Genomic DNA, 23639 nt, shown 5'->3' on the forward strand with positions numbered 1-23639 from the left:
TTTATGTGACCATAATATCACTTCTCCAGAAAATATAGCAATATCATGGGTATATTACACTGTTTTGACGACAACAAACTTGTAATGTGCGAAGTTGTAAAAAAACGGGGGGGGGTGCTTAACTTAATTCTTTGTGTATATAAACACGCAGCTGAAGATTTTATTCTAACTTTTGCCGAACTGATAGAAGCCGAACGATACATCCCCCAGCAAATCTTCAACTGTGACGAGACAGGGCTCTTCTGGAAAAAGATGCCGAGGAGGACGTATATAACGGCAGAGGAGAAGAGCATGCCAGGCCACAACTTGTTCAGAGTGCCGGCGATAGCTCGCCTTCTCTTTGTGGAAGACACGGTGAGATCCTTAACATCCAACAACTAATGGGACGCAAACGGGGCGCCCAGTTTAGCGGTACACACATTGATGAATCCCCCTGCCTGTGAAACACCGACATGACAGGTTATAGCTGGGTCGGGATTCAAACCCAGGCTGGACAGTTTAGAGTCAAGTGTGCGTACCTCCAGTCCAGGCCATCCTGCCAACTTGTATGCTGCATACAGGTGAAATATAAAGCGCGAGATATTTTTATATATACTGCATATTTAAAAAAAAATTGGTGTGGTTTTTGGCGGGCTGGAACGGATTAATAGCATTTCAATGCATTTTAATGGGGAAATTTAATTTGAGAAACGAGCAAATTGAGTTACGAGCTCGGTCACAGAACGAATTAAACTCGTAAGTCAAGGTTCCACTGTATATATATATATATATATATATATATATATATATATATATATATATATATATATATATATATATATATATATATATACGTATATATATATATATATATATATATATATATATATATATACACACACACACACACACACACACACACACACACACACACATACATACATACATACATACATACATACATATATATATATATATACATACATACATATATACATACATACATACATACATACATACATATCAATAATTATGATCTAAGTTCGATTTGCAATGTCATACAAAAAAGGCATTTTTTTTTATTCGAAAAGTAGGCACAAATATTTATTGGTCATTATAATGACCCAGAACCTTTTTTTAATAATCCTTTAAAAAATTTAATTACACACCTTATGATACTTACATTATATCATACCTTGCATTAGTTTCACTTTTTGAATGCCTCTCATGGGTGCTCCAATGCCTGGCAACACCAAACAGGGCAAACAGAGTTGTTGATTATTCTTCGGTTTAAACTTTAAAGCAGATATAGCATAGACCCTGTCCTTCAACCATAACCTGGCCTGGCAGGAGCGAATACACTACATGCAAGAGCTGATGGAGCTGAAAGTCCGACTCGACGGAGAACAGAATAAGATCATCGGCATTTATCATCAGCAGCACATACAGGAAAAGGTATGTACAGTAAAACAAGATCGAGTACAGTACAGTGGAGTACATTGTATCATCAGATGCAACTCTCTTCTGGATAAACAGAAATACGTTACATTATTCTCAATACCATTGAAGGTTTAAACAATTGAGGGGAAACATTTGGCTGTTATATCGTGGGAGAGTGGTCAAACCTATTAAGTGTGGAACACCCACAGAACACCATTGTATGTCACACCTGGTGCTTTGTGACACAGGACTTCTTGAAGCAAATAGAAGAGGCTTCGCTCATTTTGTTTCACCCCCTTGCAGAGAGAAAACCTTCCCATCACTGATCTTATGCTGCTGCAAAAAAAAATAGATGCTCGTATACAATGATGGTAGTGATTATCTACTATATAAGAGAGATGTTGGTCTGTATGTGTGTCGCCATTTTTCTCAGAGTTGGTTGAACGGATCTTCGTAAAACTTTCAGAGGTTCATCAGTGAGTGCCTGGGAGTGTTTTAGGTAAAAAAAAAAAAAAAAAAAACATTTTGGAAAAACTTGTTTTTTTTTAAAAATCGCTCGATAGTGCCTAAGCCTTTTTAAATTAATGACAGTTATATACAAGTACACATTCGCATAAATAAATACAAAACAATCACCAGACATTTGAATACAAATAAATCAAACAATTCCGGAAGTGTACGAAGTTGGTAGTACGGCTTATGCGTCTTCTTCCTGATCGGCATCACACTTAACTCAGAAACGTGATGAACGCCACATTCACCCACCAGCATATATATGAACCCCTTTCCTCTCCTGCCTACCCCCCTCACTCCCAGTTCCCCTCCCCTTTCCCCCTCACCCCCAGTTCCCCTCCCCTTCCCCACTCACCCCCACTCCCACCCTCTCCCCCACCCTCCCCCCCCCACTCCCCTCCCCTTCACTCTCTCCCCTCCCCCCCGTTCCACCCCTCCCCTAGGGCAACGCCGGGTACTTCTGCTAGTTATTTATATGATTGTTATTAATATTCTTCCTAACATTATTATTATTATTATTATTATTATTATTATTATTATTGTTCACTATTCAGTGAGGGTGAAGAAAGTTCATGCACAACAAGTTTATAGTACGAGAAACACCCGCTCTGGAATGGAGAATAATACAACCTCCCTATGGCAGGGGTCAGTAAAGCACTTGTACTTGCATATGAGTTTAATGCAAAATTCAAGTCTTCTTCTTCGTTTGTATGCAGCACAAAGCTGCGGGGTAGTATCATTGGCTGAGTGCGTGGCTGTGCCACTGTTGAAATGCCCTCTTGTTGGTTAGGGAATGCATTTCTAATTTGTTCAGGGTGCTGGTGATAGCTCACCAACTCTTCGCAAAGGACAGCATGGGATCTTTTACGTCACCAACGAATGCTGCCAGACAGAACGCCCATTTAATGTCCATCCGAGGGACTGCACACACATTGATGGATCATCAACCTGTGAAACTCCGGGATGACAGTTTATATCTTGGTCGGGATTCAAACCCAGGCGAGTCAGCTTAGAGGTGAGTGTGCAGACCTCTAAGGGCTAGGCCATCCCATCAGCCAAAATTGCAAGTAATCTCCACAGATGACTTGTAATATCCTCTCCCACCACCACCAGGTGGTGCTATGCGGTACACATTTACATCGAGAATTTGCATTATCGACCCCCTCCCAATCCCCTTCGACTATTATTTTTTAAATTCCTAAATCTTAGAAATCATTCTCGAGTTATCTCAGAATCTAGGGTTATCCCCTAGAAATCATTTGCACAATAGTATGCTCTCTCAGTTGTGTGACCCTCCCAGGGGCGGATCCAGGAATTTCAAAACGGGGGGGGGGGGGGGGGGGGGGTGCATGAAACTATAGCGCTTGGGGGGGGGGGTTAAGGGGAGTCTGGGGGTCCTCCCCCAGGAAATTTTTTTAAATTGATCGTCAGAAACGCCATTTCGTGCGTTCTTGGAAGTTTCTGCGGTTCCTTGTGTTCTTCCCTGGTCCAACAGTTCAACAGATTCGCGATGACTAATGGTCAGATCGATGAACTGGGGAAACGACTTGCCCAGCTGTTCCTTCCGCTATAAATTGATGAATTTTGTATGTGTGTGTGATGATCCATGCAGTCGGGGAACTAGTCAATTGCTTACGGGTTAACGTTCTTGCTTTAAGTGGGGAAACTATGTTTGAGGTTTGCAATTTAAATAAAGTTGAATATGGGATGTTGTGAAATTAACATCATTTACAGTAATACTTTAAATTATTTATATTTAAGTTTAGGAACAACCGATACTGTACAATTAAGTGTGTGTGTGTGTGTGTGTGTGTGTGTGTGTGTGTGTGTGTGTGTGTGTGTGGGGGGGGGGGGGGGGGGGGGTGGGGGAAGAGACAGAATTGTGAGGAACAGAAATGAAAAAACGAGATGTGTGTCTTTGGTGTGCATGCGTGCGGCATGTTTTTTGTGTAGTTCTACTGGAGCTTTCTGAAATGGAATTTCTGATTTGTGTAGTTCTCGCGAAATGATTGTTATGATCTCCTGAGTTAATTAGGCTAATTAATGACAAAAAATTCAGAAGAATTCCCATGTTTCTAAACGCACGCCATGTTGAGGTGTATAGAGCAGCTTAATAGGTGCTGGTCAAAGCCCGGCACCACCATGCACCGAAGTTGTGAAGCTCAAGGCAGGGGGTTCTCCCCACAGAAGAGATCAGATAGGACAGCGGAATGTGAATTATTTTATTAATCGTAAATTAAGCTATTTTGGAATAGACGGCGCTTGTGTTTCTGAATGAAAATGTCACACACATCATGTGGGGATATGGTGACGTCATGGTGTATGTTCATGAGGGCCAGAGATGCCATCCCCCTTTCCCCCATGGAATTTCTTAGGTAGGTCTTCAGACGACGCAGGTAAGAAAATGAGCGTTCGGCCTCACAGGAGCCCACGGGGAGGGTGCATCCAATATGGAGTAGGACTTTGATGGATGGAAATTCGTCTGCATCAACTGCACAGAAACAATCCATGAATGTGCTTGGAAGCGTGTTGTTGGGCTTCCTTCTCCAAAACATCTGCCAGTCTCTAAGCTCATTTATCAGAAACAATCCATGAATGTGCTTGGAAGCATGTTGTTGGGCTTCCTTCTCCAAAACATCTGCCAGTCTCTAAGCTCATTTATCAGAAACAATCCATGAATGTGCTTGGAAGCATGTTGTTGGGCTTCCTTCTCCAAAACATCTGCCAGTCTCTTAGGCCATTTATCAGAAACAATCCATGAATGTGCTTGGAAGCATGTTGTTGGGCTTCCTTCTCCAAAACATCTGCCAGTCTCTTAGGCCATTTATCAGAAACAATCCATGAATGTGCTTGGAAGCGTGTTGTTGGGCTTCCTTCTCCAAAACATCTGCCAGTCTCAGCTCATTTATCAGTCCTGCGGGATGTTCTATGTCGTTTTTCCAACGCAATAGCTTCTGATGTAGGGCTGGAATGTCGCAGGTATCGGCGATTATTGCAGATGGCATCAGCAGAAACAGATCACTACCTTCCCGATTTTCAGCACAGAATCGGTATCCGGCTGAGGTGGTCGAGAAATGGAATGCACATGTTTCTGAGGTAGAAGAGCAAGGGAATATTGGCGGCAGTGTTTGGACGATGGATTTGTCGTTTTACAACTCTGGGCATTGTGACATCACCTCCTACAGATTATATCATGGCCTTAGATTATATCATCACCTCCTACAGATTATATCATGGCCTTAGCGCGATCGAACCACAGAGAGAATTCAGTTTCAAAATTTGACGTAGTTGAGTGAGCGCGTCCGTCTTGTCGTCAATCATAGAGTTTGCCTCCAGCACATCCATGCCGTTGCGTTGCAGAGGGGAGGGGGGGGGGGTGCGCACCCCCTGCACCCTCCTCCTGGATCGAAGGGGGGGTGCGCACCCCCTGCACCCCCCCCCCGGATCCGCCCTGCCTCCCCAGCAGCACCAGGATATACGTGCTCTTCCAGTAACCCTCTCCTGATTAAAGTTCTAAAATCCAGGCTGACTTCACACCTCAACTTTTTTGTTCCTCACTTTTTTCCCACTCTTCCCTCCAGGGATTCAGGCAGGCAGTACATTGCCATCTTGTGTCATCCCCCATCCTAACCCAGGATCTTTATTTCCCCCATTAACCCTTCCTTAGCCCAACCCTCTTGCTGATTTCAGTGTTTCCTCCCCTTCTCTCTCTCTCTCTCTCTCTCTCTCTCTCTCTCTCTCTCTCTCTCTCTCTCTCTCTCTCTCTCTCTCTGTCTCTGTCTCTGTCTCTGTCTCTCTCTGTCTCTCTCTTCATTAATTCCTTTGCTGGTTCTGCCCAAGTGTTGCTTCCACAACCCCACTGTTTGTTCAACCTTGCTCTTCCACGAGCCTCGCTCTTGTAGAGAGAAAAAAGCTAGGGCAGCCCCAACAATCGCAAAGCAATTGCAGCAAAATTAATTAAGATTTCTTAAACAATGTAATGTTTCAAATGAGAATTGTGTCGCAAAGTAGACAGTGATGGAGTACTGAACTGCATCTCACCCATGCTGTACTGCATCTTTGGTTGGCTATCTGAAGTGGGAGAGGTATATGCGTTGTGATGGCACACCAGACCCCATTGATTGGTGTGAAATGAACACGTTCTTAAGCCTGTGGACCGAAGAGCCAACCAGAACCACTGACAGCATCCTACAACTAGCACAGTCTATGCTCAAGGTACTTTAAAATTAATGTATTATATGGCATTACTACTTTACTATCACTATGCTGGTTGTATGCCATCTAGTTTTGGTTTTATGTTTGATGGGGCTTAACCTACAGTGCCTTCAGAAAGTATTCACAACTCTGAAGTTTTTTCACATATTCCAGCTTTTTATTTTTAATTATTTTGTAAAATTTCTATTAAAAAAAATCCACTTTTTTTTTCTTTCGAAATTTGTGTCGATCATTGACAAAAAAAATCTCAATTTAATCCATTTATAAATTCAGGCTGTAACACAACAAAATGTGAAAAAGTCAAGGGGTGTGAATACTTTCTGAAGGCACTGGAACTATAAACTGCTGTTTTGAAGCAGTACCTTGAGGTGATGCTGCATGTTGGACCATGCCATGGTTTGGATGTAGATATGAACCTGGCTATTCCAGTCTGCAGTTAAGTTGCGTGTGTTAAAGATCCCATGATAGTTCTTGCAAAACCTAGGCCATTGTGTGTCGTCATCTTCAGTTGATTCCCTGTTTGACATTTACTGCATAGTGTTATAGTGGGAGTATTGTGCAGGGTGTGGATATGGTCCACCAATTATGAGCCAAATGACCTTTTCCCATTTCTTAAGTTTCCTTCAAATTACTTTTTTTAATTCGCCACTGCTTTTACAAATCCTTCGCAAAAAAATTTACACGTGTAACGTATCACCTCCACCACCGAAGGTGGATGGAAGTTATGTTTTCACCCGTCTCTTTGTCTGTCTGTCTGTGAACAGGATATCTCAAAAAGTTGTGTACGGATTCGGATGAAGCTTGGCATAGAGGTTGGGTGTGTGACAAGGAAGAATTGATTAGATTTTGATGAAGATCCGGATCCGGTTAGTAGAATTTTTAAAGTGATTCTTCGCCATTGGGGGATCGGGCCAAAAACTATATATAGCAGGATATCTCAAAAAGATGTGGAGATTCGGCCAACACTTGTTGGAGGGGTTGCATTTGCGACAATGAAGAATCGATTCAGTTTTAGTGAAGATTTAAATCCGGATCCGGATCAGAGAATTTTTGAATGATTCTTCACCATTAAGTGATAGGGCTAAAACCAACATATAGCAGGATATCTCAAAAAGTTATGGACGGATTTGGATAAAACATGGTGGACAGGTTGGGTGTGTCACAAGAGAAGGACGAATCGATTCGATTTTGGTGAAGATCTGAATATGGATTCAGATACAATAATTATTTATTTGTTAAGTAATTCTTCACCATTGAGAGATCAGGCAAAAAGCGATATTTAACATGATACAGTTGTGGCCAAAAATATTGGCACCCTTGCACTTTTTTCAAATAATGCACCATTTCTTCCAGAAAACGGTTGAAATTAAAAAATATTTTGGTGTCCACATATGTATTTCTTTGATTTGCAGTGGAACAAAACAAAAAAAGCTGAAAAAATTACGAAATCTTAGCTTATTCCACACGGCAATCTTAAAATGGCCCGGACAATATTATTGGTACCTTTTAGAAGTTGTTAGAAATAATTAGATTTCAAGCAGGTGATTCTTCCTTACTTTGGAATTGAACTCACCAATGGTGAGTTGCAGGTGCCTGCAATATAAAAATCACTCATTCAACCAATTTGAACAGAGAAAAGGAGTCATTCTGCTGTTTTGTGTCACTGTGTACCACAATGAGCATGGAGACAACAACAACAACAGGCATTTTAAGGCCATTTTCCCTGCAAGAGCGGGGGTTAGCCTCGCGGTCCCCATGACAATCTTCTCCATTTTGCCCTATTTTCTGCATCTCCCCTTGTTAACCCCCTTGCCCGCATTTCTTCTTCGACCATCTTTAGCCAAGTCTTTCTCAGTCTTCCCCATCCTCTACTTCCTTCCACATTCATTTCCATCACTCTTCTCAACCAGTCACTTTCATCCTTCCTCAACACATGACCAAACCATCTCAAACTGTTTCTCTTCACAGCATCCATCACAGGCTCTATTCCCATCATCTTTCGCAATTCATCATTTGGCTTCCTCTCTCTCAACGATACTCCACACATCCACCGAACCATTCGCATTTCCACCCTTTCCAGCCTTCGTTGCTCCTCTACGTTCATTATCCATGTCTCGCTCACATAAATCATAACACTTCTCACACATGCAGCATACACCTTTCCCTTCAGCTTCAACGACACTCCCCTCCTCGTCAGCACGCCACTCAGTTCCCGAAACTTCTTCCATGCACATCTCACTCAAGCAGCCGTTGCCGAGTCTGATCCACCTTCTCCATTCAGCATGTCTTCTAGGTAACAATGTTTTCACACCTTCCAGCTTCACGCCGTCTCCAAGATCCAACTCAACATTTCCTCCATCTGCAGCTCCCTCTGTGCACACCTTACATTTGAATGTAGCTGCCACACTGGTTAATGACCCTCTCAAACCACTACATTTTTTGATGAACCCACTCAGCGCACATTGTACATTGAATTGAGTTCACTCCGACACCCTTCCTGCACATAGCACATGGCCACTTCCCAGTTCTTTCCACCTCTCCACATGCTTTACCACTTGCCATCACCTTTGTTTTTCCGATATTCACCTTCAGACCTTTCGTCTCCATACATTCCTTCCACTTGTTCATCTTCTCCTTCTGTCCATCCATACTTTCTGCAATCAACACCAGATCATCTGCATACAACAACTCCCACGGTAAACCCTCCTTTATGTTCCGAGCCAGTACCTCCATCACAGCTACAAATAGTAGTGGACTTAGTACCGACCCCTGATGCACTCCCACCTTCACCTCAAACTCACCACTGTTCCCGTCCTTCGTCCTTACAGCTGTGCGCGCTCTTTTGTACATTGCCATCACTACTCTGATCAACCATTCCTCCACTCCTAACTTCCTCAATGCCCATGTCACTACTTCACGTGGAACCCTATCGAATGCTTTCTCCAGATCAACAAACCCAAGAAACAAATTCCTTCCTCTTCTCCATGTACTTCTCCTGCAACTGCCTCACAATAAAAAGTGAGTCTGTCGTTCCTCTTCCTGACATAAGTCCAAACTGCATTTCGTCAGTCTTCACTTTCTTCCTTATCCTCCTCTCCAACACTCTTTCCAATACCTTCATTCCATGCTCCAATAACTTTATCGCTCGATACGAGCCACAGTCCAGAGGGTCACCTTTCCCCTTGTATAGAGGGCCGAGGGTACTCAGTTCCCAATCCACTGGAATGCGGCCTTCTTTCACCACCAGATTGCAGATCTCTGTCATTCTCTTCACACCCCAACTTCCTGCTGCCTTCAACATATCTCCCACAACTCCCGTCGGCCCTCCCGCTTTTCTACTCTTCATTGCTTTTATCGCTTCCTCAACTTCCTTCTCAGTTATCTTCTCTGCCGGTCCTAAAACTGGGTTACTCTCTATGTTTCCATCCCATTCATTCTCTGCATTCAACAGTATTTCCATATATCTCTTCCATCTTCCTTTAATTCCATCTGGGTCCACAACGATTTGGCCCACTTCATCCTTCAAGCAACTCACCCCCATCACATCACACCTCTCTTTCGCTATCTGCTTTGCAATCCTGAATACTGCTCTCTGACCCTCTTCCAAATACAATGAACATGCAGAAAAGAAAGAAAACCAGGGAATTGTCTGAGGAGGTAAAACACAAGAATGTAGTTAAGCATGGATAATCAAGGCTACAAGTCCATCTCCAGAGACCTTGTTGTTCCTGTGTCCGCTATACGCAATGTTATCAGGAAGTTTAAGGCCCATGGCACTATAGCCAACCTCCCTGGACGTGGCCGCAAGAGAAAACTTGATCGAACATTGTAGCAAAGGATTGTTCAAATGCTGGAGAAAGCCTCTCGATCAACTGCCAAACAGATTCAAGCTGACCTTCAGACACAAGGTACGACAGTTTCAACTTGCACCATCCATCACCAACTCAATGAAAGGGGGTTCTATGGTAGGAGACCCAAGAGGACACCACTGCTGAGAGAGAGACACAAGAATCCCGACTGGAGTTTGCCAAAACACACCTGAACAAGCCAAAACCCTTCTGTGGACAGATGAGACCAAATGAGAGCTTTTTTGTAAAGCACATCATCTCTATGTTTATATAAAACAAAATGAAGCCTTCAAAGAAAAAAACACCTTACCTACAGTCAAACATGGAGGAGGTTTAGTGATGTTTGGGGTTGCTGTGCTGCCTCTGGCACTGGGTGCCTTGAATGTGTGCATGGCATCATGAAATCAGGAGATTACAAAGCCATTTTGGAGCACAATGTTCAACCCAGTGTCAGAAAGCTAGGTCTCCGTCGAAGGTCATGGGTCTTGCAGCAGGACAATGACCCCAGACACACTTCAAAAAGCACCCAGGAATGGTTGAAGGCAAAACGCTGGACTGTTCTGAAGTGGCCATCAATGAGTCCAGATCTCAATCCCATTGAACACCTGTGGAGAGATGGGAAAACAGCAGTTGGGAGAAGGCCCCCTTCAAATCTGGGAGAACTGGAGCAGTTTGCACAAGAAGAGTGGGCCAAACTGCCAGTAGAGAGGTGTAAGAAGCTCAATCATGGCTTTAGGAAGCGCTTGACTGCAGTTATTTTGTCCAAAGGCAAAATATTTGGTGCTACCAAATATTAAGTCTAGGGTGTCAATAATTTTGTCAGTCATTTCTTTTTATTTTCTGATTTAAAAGGATATATTAATTTCTGAATCAAAAACAAAGGTTCTGTAATATCAACAGTGAATGAATGAATGAATGATCGTTTTAAGGCCATTTTCCCCGCTAGAGCGGGGGTTAGCCTTGCGGGCCCCATGACAATCATGGTTCCCTGTTTGAGGCAATGTTTTTATGGCCGGATGCCCTTCCTGGCGCCAACCCTTGGTCGCCTCTTACGATGTGCAGGGATACAGTGTACCTATTCTAAGCCGGGGTACACACCGGGATGTAATATCAACAGTGAAATAAAGAATTGTGGAGAACAAATACTTTTGTCAATTTCAACTTAATTTTAGGACATTGTGCAAGCGTGGTAATATTATTTGAAAAATAATATTGAAATTTGAAAAAACCTTCAGACAATAGTTATTTGAAAAAAGTGCAAGGGTGCCAATATTTTTGGCCACGACTGTATTTTAAAAAGTTATGGACGAGTTAAGACAAAACTTGGTGGACGAGATGGTTCGGTGACAAGAACAAGCCAATTGGATTTTGGTTCAGATCCAGATCCAGATCCGGCCTATCAGTGGGATACATAACATAAACTGTTCAGCCTGGCAGGGGTATGCGCTCTACCGAGTGCTGTTGTAGTCTTACCTATTTATTTATTATCTGAGGGGAAAAAAGTTGATATAAACATATCTGACCCAAACGTTTTTAAAATGCCTGATGTGCTGTGTAAATAGCTATAGATAAAGATCAACTGCAATAGGAAATGTGTGCATTGGATTTTATACTGTCGTGTTGTCTGACTCAACTGTCTGAAATGTCTGACTCAACAGCTGCTCGAGGAACTGGAGATGAGATTGGAAGAATTGGGTGATGTTCAGGATCTGCAGAGCAATATTGATTTTGAAATTGGAGATCTACTAGACGGTAACAGCAAAGCTACAGAACAGAATGAGGTTGAAACCAACAGTGGAGATGACCTCTCAAATGGATGTGTTGCAGATTCACAGAAGAGCACTGGTGAACCGAGAGACCAGCAGGAACTTGTTGATGACTTTCCTGAGGTAGTGATAGAGGAGAAGGTGGATGAAGACAAAGTGGATGGGTTGGTGGAAAGTGAAGATGTAAGAGAAGAGAGGGATCGAAGAGAGAACCTCTGCACAAGGTTGAACGAGTCAAAACAACAGTTGCAGAACTTGCTGCAACAGAAGTTTGATGAGTTTAGCTTGAGCCTACTGCAGGTGGGAACCATGGTATCGCACAGCACAGCATTACACATATTACACATAGCGTAACCAGCTATGACATTGCCTTGTGGAGGACAAACTTGTAGAAATGGTTTGACAAGTGATAATATCACCTTTCATACATATTATCGCATTTAAGGAATAGTTTGTATAAATATTATGGGCAACATGAATACAAACTTTTGATGTTACTTCTTGTAGTGCCCTTTTCCTATTTTCTGCTACAATTCTCCTTTTCCTTTGTTTTGTTTGTTGTTGGATAGGAGAGATGTTTGTCTATCTGTGTGTGTATCGCCACTTTTCTCATAGATGGCCAAACAGATCTTCGTCAAACTTCCAGAGGTTCATCAGCAAGGGCTGGGAAGTGTTTCAAGTAAAAATAAAAAATTGAAAATTTTGAAAAAGGAGTTTTTGTGTTTTTCAATCGCTCTATTGGGCTTTTGACCAATTGGCGTAAGCTTTTGTAGCTACGTGAAATGTAATATTAAATGATTCCCGACCCCATTCCTTAGTGGGAATTTAATTTCTTCGTGAGAATTTCATTTAATTTCTTCAAAATGCCAACAAGATTAGAACGGCGCTGGGTGGCCCATCTGTTTTAAATATAATGCAAGTACCGTAGGCGTCAATGAACGTGTTGTCCAACTCAAATGATGTAGAAAGTTGTCTTGTAAAAAAAAAGGCTGACGTTTTTAATGTAAGATCTCGGCTCATGGAAGATGTAGGCGACAGAGGTAAAAGGTTACGCACTGACAGTAGGGTAAGGATGAGATCGAGAGTTGAAGTGTGCAGTCAACCTGGATTTTGGGAAGTTAACCAGGTGGGAGTTACTGGAAGAAAACGTGCGTTCTGGGTCAGCTTGGGGTAGGGGGTTCGGAGGACTGAGAAAGCTAGACCAGAGGAGAGAGGAAGCTTGACAAAAGAGAGGTTAAAGTAGCTAAGACTGTGTCCTGTGGCTTATGACTCATTATATACAATGTCACTCGATAGAGAGCGTACCTCCGCCAGGCTGAACAGTTTACGTTAATGAGGGTGGGGGGGGGGGGGAGTACTTTCACAGTACTTTCACGGACTGGACCTAAGACGGCCTTGGGTGAGGGAGGGGGAGCACCAGGAAGTGCCTCTCATGTGCCATCTGGGAGCAGAGAAATGTAGTACAACTGTTTGATTAACAAATATGTCCAAAGATTTCCAAGAAACTTCAATGCAGGTGGAAACCTTTGAATCTATTTGCCTTTCCCATTCACTTGCCTAATGCATTGGGCCGATCAAGCCTGTACAATCATACCAGTATCTAAGTACCCCCGACTCCCACTACTTCTAGATACCTATATAACTAAATTTTAAAACTATGTAATGTTTATTAGGTCACCATCTATAAAGATAGCTGTTTCCCCCATATTTGGCTCACCATGGCCAAATAGCAAATTTATTTCCTTTCAACTTTTTAACTCTCAAGGATCTCTCACAGTTCAGATATTATTAAGCTTATTGGCTTATACCTGTTGTAGGGTTTGTTTCAACAATTAGTGCCCCCAATTTTGAATGGTACCATAGTTTCTTATACCCCTAGGAGTACTAAATAACTATTTAGGTTTTTAAAAACTTTTTCTTCCTTTTTTTTCTGCCAATGTCTGAGCTGCATCTCGGAGCCGGCTGGGACATTTGTAATGCAATTTTGCATCAATAATGGGAATACAAAGTATATGTGGCGCGCCACGTAAAAAGGGGGCTCACGGGTGGTCAGAAAACGATGAAAAGTCAGTTTACCCAAGGAACACCCATAAGCCCCCTTTTCACGTGGCCCGCCACATATGGGGTTGACATAATTTATTTTTACCTTGGCCTAATGTTTATGGTCATGATCTTTTTTGTTTTGTATACAGAATCGAGGCTCATGTAAGAGCGAACACATTAAACATGAAAACATGCACGGACATATAAAACATACAATAAAGGGAGCGGGAGACACTAAGGGGAGAGAGAGGGAAGCACACAAGCACAACAACAGAAGAGACAAGGGACATCGGTAGATCTGGGGAAGGGAGTGGGCTGGGGGAAGGGGGAAACGCTTACATTTATTGTTACCATAACTCGACAAACTTTGGTCCAATCGGAACAAAATTACCCTCCATAGATAGCCTAAAGCAAGGTGCATTTACGTGTAATCTACATCATACCCTTCCGAGTTAAAGGTCAAGGTCAAATGGCGGTCTGAAAAAAAAAAATGCGTTATTGTCATCGCTCAATTTTGCCAATGCGGAATCTCAAAGACCGCCTGGCCTTCCAAGATGTACTTGCTTCATAATAGTGTACGTGCACTGAAGTTGTGCACCTGATATTTGATTTGTCCTTGACCTACTTTTTTCGGATCATGACCTAATTAAGTAAAAACACCTTTTTGATCGCAACTTGAATAATTTTCCTCCAATTTTCATGATGTTGAGTTTTCTGGATAGATTGTGGATGGGGACACATTTTCTTAATTTAGACCCTTTCCCTAAAATGTTGAAAGTCAAGGTCATATGACAGTTCAAAGAAAATATGGCCATCATTGGATCACGGGTGCCAGGGGAGGCTTACCTTTGGTGATCGCTTTGTGATCGCAGATATATAGTTTATTTTGAAGTTTGTCATGATGTCATCAATTGACATTCATCACACAGGCCTGGCGTTGGCTTAGTGGTTAGGGTGTCGGCTTGGGATCCTAGGATCCTGGGTTCGAATCCCGGTCGATCGCTGAATTAACGCCAGGGGGGTTTACTCAGCCTGTCATCCTTCCGAGGTCGGTAAATTGAGTACCAGTTCACTGGTAATTCCCCGTGTGGCGCAAGAGTCGACTAACAGGGTTGGTGGCAGGAAGGGCATCCGGCCGTAAAACATTGGTTCAAAAAGGGGACCATGGTGCCCGAAAAAGGCCAACCCCTGCTCTGCAGGGAAAAATGGCCTCTAAAGGTGGTTCTTCTTCTTCACACAGCTTATATAGAGCAAATACTTATGCCTAGGTCACACATAGGCGGATATTTTGGCGACTACTGGCGACTGCCGGCGATCAAGATTTTTCGGCGACTACTGGCGATTTCGGGTGGTCAAATATGGTCAGGCGGCAGTATGGCGACTGCAGGCGGCCACATTGCGACTGCATTGCGACGACGCCCCGAGTGGGATGGCGACTGTTGAAGATCGACGACTGCATTGCGGATGCACGGCGGCAGCGTGGCGACAGTCTGGCGGCTAGATTACGACCGATGGCGGATCGCGGCGACTGCATTGGGGCCGGGTGGCGGTTTACTCCGACGTCCGCAAGACTGCAATAAGACCGCCGGCGATTGGAGACGATTCACACAACTTTTTAAATCTTTATTTCTCTATTTTACATTTCACTTTATTCATTTCAATGATGTGTGACATGAAGCATAAAGATGTTTGATGTGCAATAAGAAAGTTAATAAAGATGTATCATTGTAATGTAATAATCAAACTTTTCTGCAGGGAGAGAGAATGGAAATAAAGTCCAACAAATTATTTCCACTGGTCCCAAGTCCCATAAATAAAGTTTCCAAAGGACCAAAGTCCCAAAAATAAAGTTCCCAAAAGTCCCAAGTCCAAACAATAAAGCCATATCCTTGTCGGCACTACAGGACCTCACTCCACGGAGACCCTCACACCATCCTGTCTTGCCATGGAATCGTGGTATGTCGTAATGCAGTCGCCAGGCAGTCGTATCTCTGTCGCCAATGGCCGTAACTCGGCCGCCACTAGTCCTACTGCTGTCGTCGTCGGTCTCCCATAGCCGCAGGGGAGACGTGGCAGTTCTTCTGTAGTCGATACGCAGCCGCAACAGTGTCGGCCCGTAGTCGGGAAGATGCCGCAGGAAGGCCGTATGGCATTCGCATCTCTGCCGTGCTGGCTGGTGGGGCGATGCTGGGGCGATTGCGGAAGACTATGAGCGACTGGGTTGCGGCCGCTTTACGGTCTTATTACGGATACCGACGACAGCATGGCAGTTCCATCGCGACAGCATGGCGGATTTTTTTCGATTGCGACTGAGCGCGCCGTTTTTAAACATTTTAAAAATTATTTTACCCCTTTGCGGCTCTTGCCGACTGCAGGCGACCTGGGGAGGATAACCACGACTACAGGCGACCGTCCATTACGGTTTCATTACGATTGTCGGCGGGTGGTGGCGATTTTTTCAGTCGCCAGTAGTCGTCGACAAATCCGCCTATGTGTGACCTAGGCTTTAAAGAAAGGTCATATTATGTGAAGTGTTGCAATAATGATTGTTTTTGAAACCAAGACATTGTTGTAAATGAATATGTGGAGACATTAAACCATCAAGGGATGACTTTTGAGAGGATATGTAAGGCGTTGGTACAGAGGATTGGGCTGGAAAGATGAGATCACTGGCATTCTGGAAACGAAGAGTGATTCGAGGAACATGAGAGAACAGTGAATGAGGTAAAGGAACAATTGAATGACATGCTTGTTCGTTCTATGTTCCTATATGATCACTTATCTTTTGGTTTGTAACTTCCTGTTAACTCTTCTGTATTCCTCAACATCTGTGTGAAAAGGTGGATGAAAAAAAACAGTGGTTATATGAGGCATGGAATAAATGTACTTTGAAACATCCCTTAATATTGACATAATGAGTACTTTCACAGGCTGCGAGTGAGAAAGCTGACCTGGACACTGGAAACCTTCAACTCTGTTTGCCTTTCCCATTCGCCTGCCTCATGATATGGGGAAACCTGAAGAAGAATCCACGGTACTGCATCGTGCTCTTAAAGCATCCCCAACCCATAAATATTCTTCAATATATATATATATATATATATATATATATATATATATATATATATATATATATATATATATATATATATATATATATATATATATTGTTGCGAATATGGAATTTGGCCTCCATATCCGCTTGTAAATATTCCCCTATTTTCCCCAATACTCCCCAACTTTCCCCAATCCCCCATTCCCTAGTCCCATTGCATGTAAATAACACTCAGTAGAGCCGACCTTCCCCTTATTCCCCCATTAAATGTCGTGCCCAGGTCCACCGCACCACACGTAGACAACTTTCGGACATCTTGCTAGTTATTCTTAGTCTATGTCAGTTAAGGCCTCGTTTCCATTAATTATGACTCTTCGTTGCACCAGAATGTGATTATATGGCATCAGTAGTGAGTTTAGGACCTTCCCCATACCTCCTTCCATCTTCCATACCTCCTTCCATCTTCTTCCACAACTATAACTACAACAACAGAGGAGATGGGGGCGGCGCGGCGGCGCGGGGGAGGATGCGTCCTCACACCGGCTCGGCGCTCCACGGGGTTACCAGAGGGGCTGGCTGTCAGCTCCTCGTCAAGGGCGGAGCCTGGTAACCCCCCCGCACCCAATCAGAAGGGCGGACCGATTCCATCTGGGGCGGAGCTAACGAGCCGAGGGCGTGTCACTCCCCGCCGGATATACGTGGCGACTTAGCGGACGTGACGAGAGATGCGCCCCCAGCTGGAGAAAGAGGTACCTGCGAGCGCTGAGTCAGATGCGCCCCGCCTGAGAAAGAACGTTGCCTGCGATCGCTGAGAGAGAAAGACCCGCCTGAGAAAGAACGTCCCCTCCGAGCGCTGTGACCTCCCCGCATCTTTGGACCGGACTGTACCCTGCTTTGAGCCAAGAGTGCACCTTGAGCCATCGCTATCTGCCTTTCCTGCCATCAACCCCCGTGTGAGTCAGCCTTGTCCCGTTTACCTGTCGTCTGTCCGGGGTTAATATAAGTGTGTCTAAGTGCCTGTCTTCCTGTGATATATCTCTAGCCCCTGTAATCTAACCTTTTCCGTACGAATATAATTGAGAATCGAAACATTGGTGTCTGTCATTATAACCCAGCCGGGTGTCTTCTTTTTCCTTATTGATCCAGCGTAGCGCGGCTCCGTCAACGTCGAGTATAATCGGTAACTTGTGCAGACGTGGTCATACCAAAACCGCTCGGTAAACTAACATCTAAGCCACGTCTGTAACAATATATATATTGTTGCGGATTCGGGGGGTAGGCGCTCCCCTTATCAAGGGGGGGGGGGGGGCGGGGGTAATCCCCTTGTCTTTTAAGCTGGCCGCCCCCCAATCCTGGAAATTATGACGTCACTTCCGGTCGGTGGTAAGTAGGGTTGTAAGCCTAATTAGTCTTAGTACCTAAGTACTACCACCGGCCGTGAAGCAAGGAGATAACTCCCTCCCGAGGCACAGCGTTAATGGACACGCCGAGCGAAGCGAGCCGCGACTCGGGCCGTTAACAAATACTACACCCGATTATAGCGGTTTCCAAATCATGCCACAGGTACTCAATCAAGAAAAGACTAAAGCGATCGAATAAGAGGAAACCAGAGTAAGGGAAGAACAAAGAGTGGATTTATTAATTATGTACAAAACCAAAAGAAGAGGAAACGAAAGCATGTACAAGAAGAAGAAGAAACAAAAGGACACAGGGCAAGCTTATCTAAACAGTCTTACTTACAACCCCGGACAAACAGACAGACTTACACGGGATGGTAGCTGGTAGGGGAGGAAGGTCCAGGTGATGGGATCCGGCTCCGGTCCAGGCTCCCGGTCCGCGGGCGAAGATCGGCAGGCAGCTTCGCGTATCGTTGGCGCGCGACCGGACCTTACATATGCGAGCGGCTCGAATGCTGCGCACGTATAGCGTGCCGAACGCTCTATCTCTCCCGATAAATCAAGGTCCGGATCAAACGGCAGTTCGTATCAAACGATGGTTCCCTGCGCAGTTCGTTGAAACAAGCGCGCCTCCGCGCTGTCCTCTGGATAACGTTACAATCAGACGTCTCCGCACAGTTCTGTTAATAACGACGGCCCCCTGCGCAGTCCGTGATATTCGAGCTCTCCCCGCGCAGTCCTTTATATTCGAGCTCTCCCCTCGCAGTCCTTTATATTCGAGCTCTCCCCACGCAGTCCTTTATATTCGAGCTCTCCCCACGCAGTCCGTGATATTCGAGCTCTCCCCGCGCAGTCCGTGATATTCGAGCTCTCTCCGCGCAGTCCGTGATATTCGAGCTCTCTCCGCGCAGTCCGTGATAGGGCTTGGCGCGTGCGCTTATATAGTGCGCTTATAGATCAATCCACGCCACGCCCGCCAGCGAGCTCACCTCTGCCCTGGTTGGTTAGCGAGGACTCACCGGCTCCACCCTTGACGGATCGTTGACAGGGCCACACCTCGTTCTTGGCGCTCCGACCCCTTCTTCTCCAAGCTTGACCGTGTGCATAATGGCGTTTGGAGCGAGGCAGCGAATGCTGCTGTGCGAGCAGAGGCGCGTAACACAATTTGGAGAGAGAGACTGGCAAAATGGACGGAATGGGGCCTATCTTATTTAATTAATGCAACGCAGATTCAACTATTGGGAACACAGCCTTATCTGAAACACATACAAAGGAAATAACTGACAGTCCTATGGTGTCCTACGTGTTGCATATGGACTAACTATGGGTGCGACCTTTGACCTTTTAAATGATGGAATATTTACAAGAAGTGATTATTTATTTACAAAGTGAGGGGTTCTCAAAACTACAACTATATATATATATATATATATATATATATATATATATATATATATATATATATATATATATATATATATATATATATATATATATTGTTATGTCGATGTGGTAGAGCAGTTAGATCTGAGTCTGTAACATGCTTCGTGTGTCGCGGTAAGGAAAACTACCTTGTAATTTCATGTGTAGGCGTTTTGTCAGTTAAGATATATACTTGTGAATCTACCAGGAGGTTCGAGTGATAAGTAGTGTAGGGATTAAGGAGTAGCGCCCCTGTGTGTCCTCACCTGGTTAGCCAAACCTTTGTCCCTTTTGGCACTGCACACCACATAGACATTCCGACGGATCCTTAGTGCAACACTAAATAACGCCCTCCCCCCTGACATGACTTAGGAAGAAACCAGGCCAGAACACCGCCGAATGGCCGCCGCCATTTACACCTCCGAGAGGCCTGTCCACCTCGAAAAGCACGCGCTATGACACCAGGAACAAGGAGCTGGCGTGGGAGTGACGCAGTGGGCATGCACCTGGGCGAGTCGGTGGAGGAGACAGATTGGTTGGCAGTGTGCCAATGCTGACGTGACGGGCCAGCAGATACTAACAGGGCCGAACGCCAATTTTCGGGCAGTTTGTTTGGGCAGCAGGGTTGGACTTTTCATGCGCAGAGTTGAGTCTTCAGCACTGTGTCTTCAGTGTCTGTGTCTTCAGTGTCAGCACTGTGTCTTCTGTGTCTTCAGCACAGAAACTAGAGTCAAGGTGACAGCGGATAACGTTTTTATGCAAATAGTACATTTTTGAAGTTTATGTGATCTATGTAAATGTGAGTCGAGTTGGGAAAGCAGTTACATTCCTGAGAGTCGAGTTGAGAGGAGAGACGAGTTGGAGTTGAGTGGAGAGTTCGCTGGAGTGCACGCAGTTTGTTCAGAGCAGTTGCTTCTGGCAGTGGTTCGAGAGACGCAGAAAAGTGACTCGCTATTGCAGCTCTTTTTCGTCTTGCGCAGCCCGAGTTGGGCTGAGGTGTAGCCCGAGTGGAGCTCGCTGTCCTGCTGTGGGACCTAGTGGTGCTTGGAGCGGTGCTGGTGCTTGGAGCGGTGCTGGTGCTTGGAGCGTGCTCGGTGCTTTGGAGCTTGGTGCACGGACCTCGTGGGAGCGGCGAGAGGCTTGGAGTAGGGCCGAGCGGGGCCGTGTTACACTGGAGACGAGGAGACCAGATAAGACCGAGCTCCGCGTTCACAATAACATAACGAACATGTTTCTTTCGTATTTCTTCCCCCTGCTCGTGTTTGAGGTCTGATGTGCGGGATCCCGATTTAGGCATTAGATTTACCGGCGCGTGCTCCTGTCCCTGCCTTTATTTAATTAACCCTTGCATTATTTTTGTACATATACCTGAACGCAGTTTTCCTTCGCGATCGGCATCCGCGACCACCTGATATTAATTAAAGGTGGTTGCGCGACAATATATATAAACGTTTTCTGAGTCTTCAGCACAGAAACTAGAGTCAAGGTGACAGCGGATAACGTTTTTATGCAAATAGTACATTTTTGAAGTTTATGTGATTTATGTAAATCGTTATTCTGTGGATTGCAGATCAAGATGCAGAGATAATCCAAGGTGAAGAGTTCGTGTGTGTATGTCGTAGCTCATACGCAATTAATGAAGGGAGCCTTTTGGCCCATTTATACTTCATGTTCGTGTCCAGAGAAGTAAAGCAGGCCTCCTATGATGGAGCGTCGATAGTTTACCTCCTTGGCCGTTCAAGCTTCTCACTCAGTCCATCCAGAAGGGATGTCCACTTCCACTTCTCGGCCACTTCTCGGCCAGGGTGGTTAACAGAAATGTCATCATCGCGTTCCTGGAGTGTCATCGCACATTGCCGAGGGTTTTCGAGGTCGAAAGCAATGAAACGGAAGAATTATCTTCACCTCACCTTCAAAAAAGGTTTTTGATGAAATATCATGAAAAACAATGGTGTCCTTATCTCTTTTGACATTTTCTGCTGAGAACACTTTCTCTTCAACCCACTCAAACCTCATGAGAGCACGATGATCTTGATCTTCAGTCAATACATGAAGAAGAGAAAGAAACTTGCGCATGATGCAATTCATAGAAACAGCCTTGTCTGGACCCTTACCATCTATATAATAATAGCGTAAGGACTCGACTTTGTTATCCCTTTTACCCCGCACCCAGTGACCCGATGCCCACGGCACTAATGGATTTACGATCTACGAACCGCGCTCTTTGTTTATCAAGTACGGACATACTCGAAAAATCTGAATTAGCCGACGTTGGGGCCCAAAAGCATCCGATTAACTGCCGATACGATGCCATCTTACGACGCCATCGTATTGGCGTCTGCTGGCGGTGCTGGGCGAAGGCGAAGCAAGCCGTCCGCTGATTGGACAGGCGAAGGCGAAAGCAAGCCGTCCACTGAGTGGACAATCCAGAGCATGCATTTGTGCCGGTGTTGGCGATCGTTGTTCATATACGCACTCTTCATTCTCATCTTTCTTCCTAACTCTTACTCGGACAAGCAAATCCCCTATGCCATCCATAATGGTACACTCTATCCATACACCACATCCTCCCTTCCGTGGATGTTCCACGGGTTTCGGCTAGTATAAAGTAAAATCGCTTCGCTGCTGTCTCAAGTGGCCCTTCTGGCCATGTTGACTTGATGCAAATGCTGTACTATAAACTAGGCCTTCTGATGTTACTACCCAAGGTGTACATGCCATGGACGAGACATGTCAAAACAGAAGCAAAATGGAATGTTTCAGTCTTCAGCGATGATTTCTTTCAGGTCTTTACTCATGATCATAGCTTACTGCGGTTGAGGACTTAAAGTTGGGATTTGATTATTTTGGATTGTAGAATATTGATAACCCTCCATGGAGGTTTGATGCAGTGCTCAGAAAAGGCCTTTGTAAATAATGGTGAGTAGTCTTGAAAAACAGTTAAATTTTGCTTAGGAACTTTTTAATGTAATGTCAAACGGTGAAACGATGTGACATGTTTAAACAACTGCACAGTAGTCATCTTATGATGGCTGCGGCCATGGTGGCTTTCATCTCCTGATGATTTGTTAATGTGATGATGAGCACGTGATGATGTGATGATTCATCTCCTACTTTGTGAGAATAATTCAACTTCTCATGCTTCATTGTGGAATGCTTCCTCACATGATTCCTCAGGTTCAAGCAGTACGAATTCACAGAGGGCAGTGTAAAGTTTGAGTTGCCACGACTGCTTTGCAAGCGTGAAATCGCTCTTCGCTTCTTGTGGACGCGCTATGACCATCTCACTCCAGCTTCCTTTCCACCCTTCACTCTGCACTCGGAATCGTTTTACCATGGAGCTCAAAACGTCCTTTCTGGATGCTGCATTCATCAGGAATCCGTTTCGAGTATACGGGAATCCAGCAAAGGCAGTAGTTTGCAGGTAACGTGCACAGCCAGCCCGGATTGATTGGTTTGTCGGGATTGTCATCTGCTACACATTCCGTCACAATAAGAGAAACGTCTCAGCCGAACCTCATTCATAGAAACTGCTCATTTGTTGTTGTTGTTGTTGTTGTTGTTGTTGTTGTTGTTGTTGTTGGTAACTCCACTACCATGGGTGGACGTACGTTGTGTTTTCACCCCTGTTTGTCTGTCTTTGACTGTGAGCAGGATATCTCAAAACGTTAATGATGATTCAGGCAAACTTGGTGGACAATCCCCCATTGAAAAGTCAATCCCCCATTGAAAAGTCAATCACCCCATTGAAAAGTGAATCCCCCATTGAAAAATGAATCACCCCATTGAAAAGTGAATCACCCCATTGAAAGGTTAATCCCCCATTGAAAAGTTAATCCCCCATTGAAAAGTGAATCACCCCATTGAAAAGTGAATCACCCCATTGAAAGGTTAATCCCCCATTGAAAAGTTAATCCCCCATTGAAAAGTGAATCACCCATTGAAAAGTGAATCCCCCATT

At 44.5% G+C, this 23639-nt stretch overlaps 1 protein-coding gene across 1 annotated transcript; it reads left to right on the forward strand.

Annotated features, from left to right (window-relative positions):
- Nucleotides 1–6021: 6021 nt before the first annotated feature.
- On the forward strand, nt 6022–23129 carry LOC144893085 (uncharacterized). Its single transcript, XM_078782733.1, has 8 exons — nt 6022–6147; nt 6253–6264; nt 6504–6582; nt 6710–6858; nt 11654–11747; nt 11823–12061; nt 16735–16838; nt 22856–23129. The coding sequence occupies exons 1-8, from the start codon at nt 6022–6024 to the stop codon at nt 23127–23129; spliced, it is 1077 nt and encodes a 358-aa protein (XP_078638859.1).
- Nucleotides 23130–23639: the final 510 nt, after the last annotated feature.

The sequence above is a fragment of the Myxine glutinosa genome, chromosome 7 (genome assembly GCF_964187855.1).
Source record: "Myxine glutinosa chromosome 7, kmMyxGlut1.1, whole genome shotgun sequence".
Classification (NCBI taxonomy): domain Eukaryota; kingdom Metazoa; phylum Chordata; class Myxini; order Myxiniformes; family Myxinidae; genus Myxine; species Myxine glutinosa.

Excerpts from the sequence above, each read along its gene's own strand:
- LOC144893085 (XM_078782733.1), top strand. The coding sequence starts at position 6,022 with ATGCGTTGTGATGGCACACCAGACCCCATTGATTGGTGTGAAATGAAC. Across the intron at positions 6,583-6,709 it reads CCTGGCTATTCCAGTCTGCA|GGTGTGGATATGGTCCACCA; the intron begins GTTAAGTTGCGT and ends AGTATTGTGCAG. Across the intron at positions 11,748-11,822 it reads AATTGGAGATCTACTAGACG|ATTCACAGAAGAGCACTGGT; the intron begins GTAACAGCAAAG and ends GATGTGTTGCAG.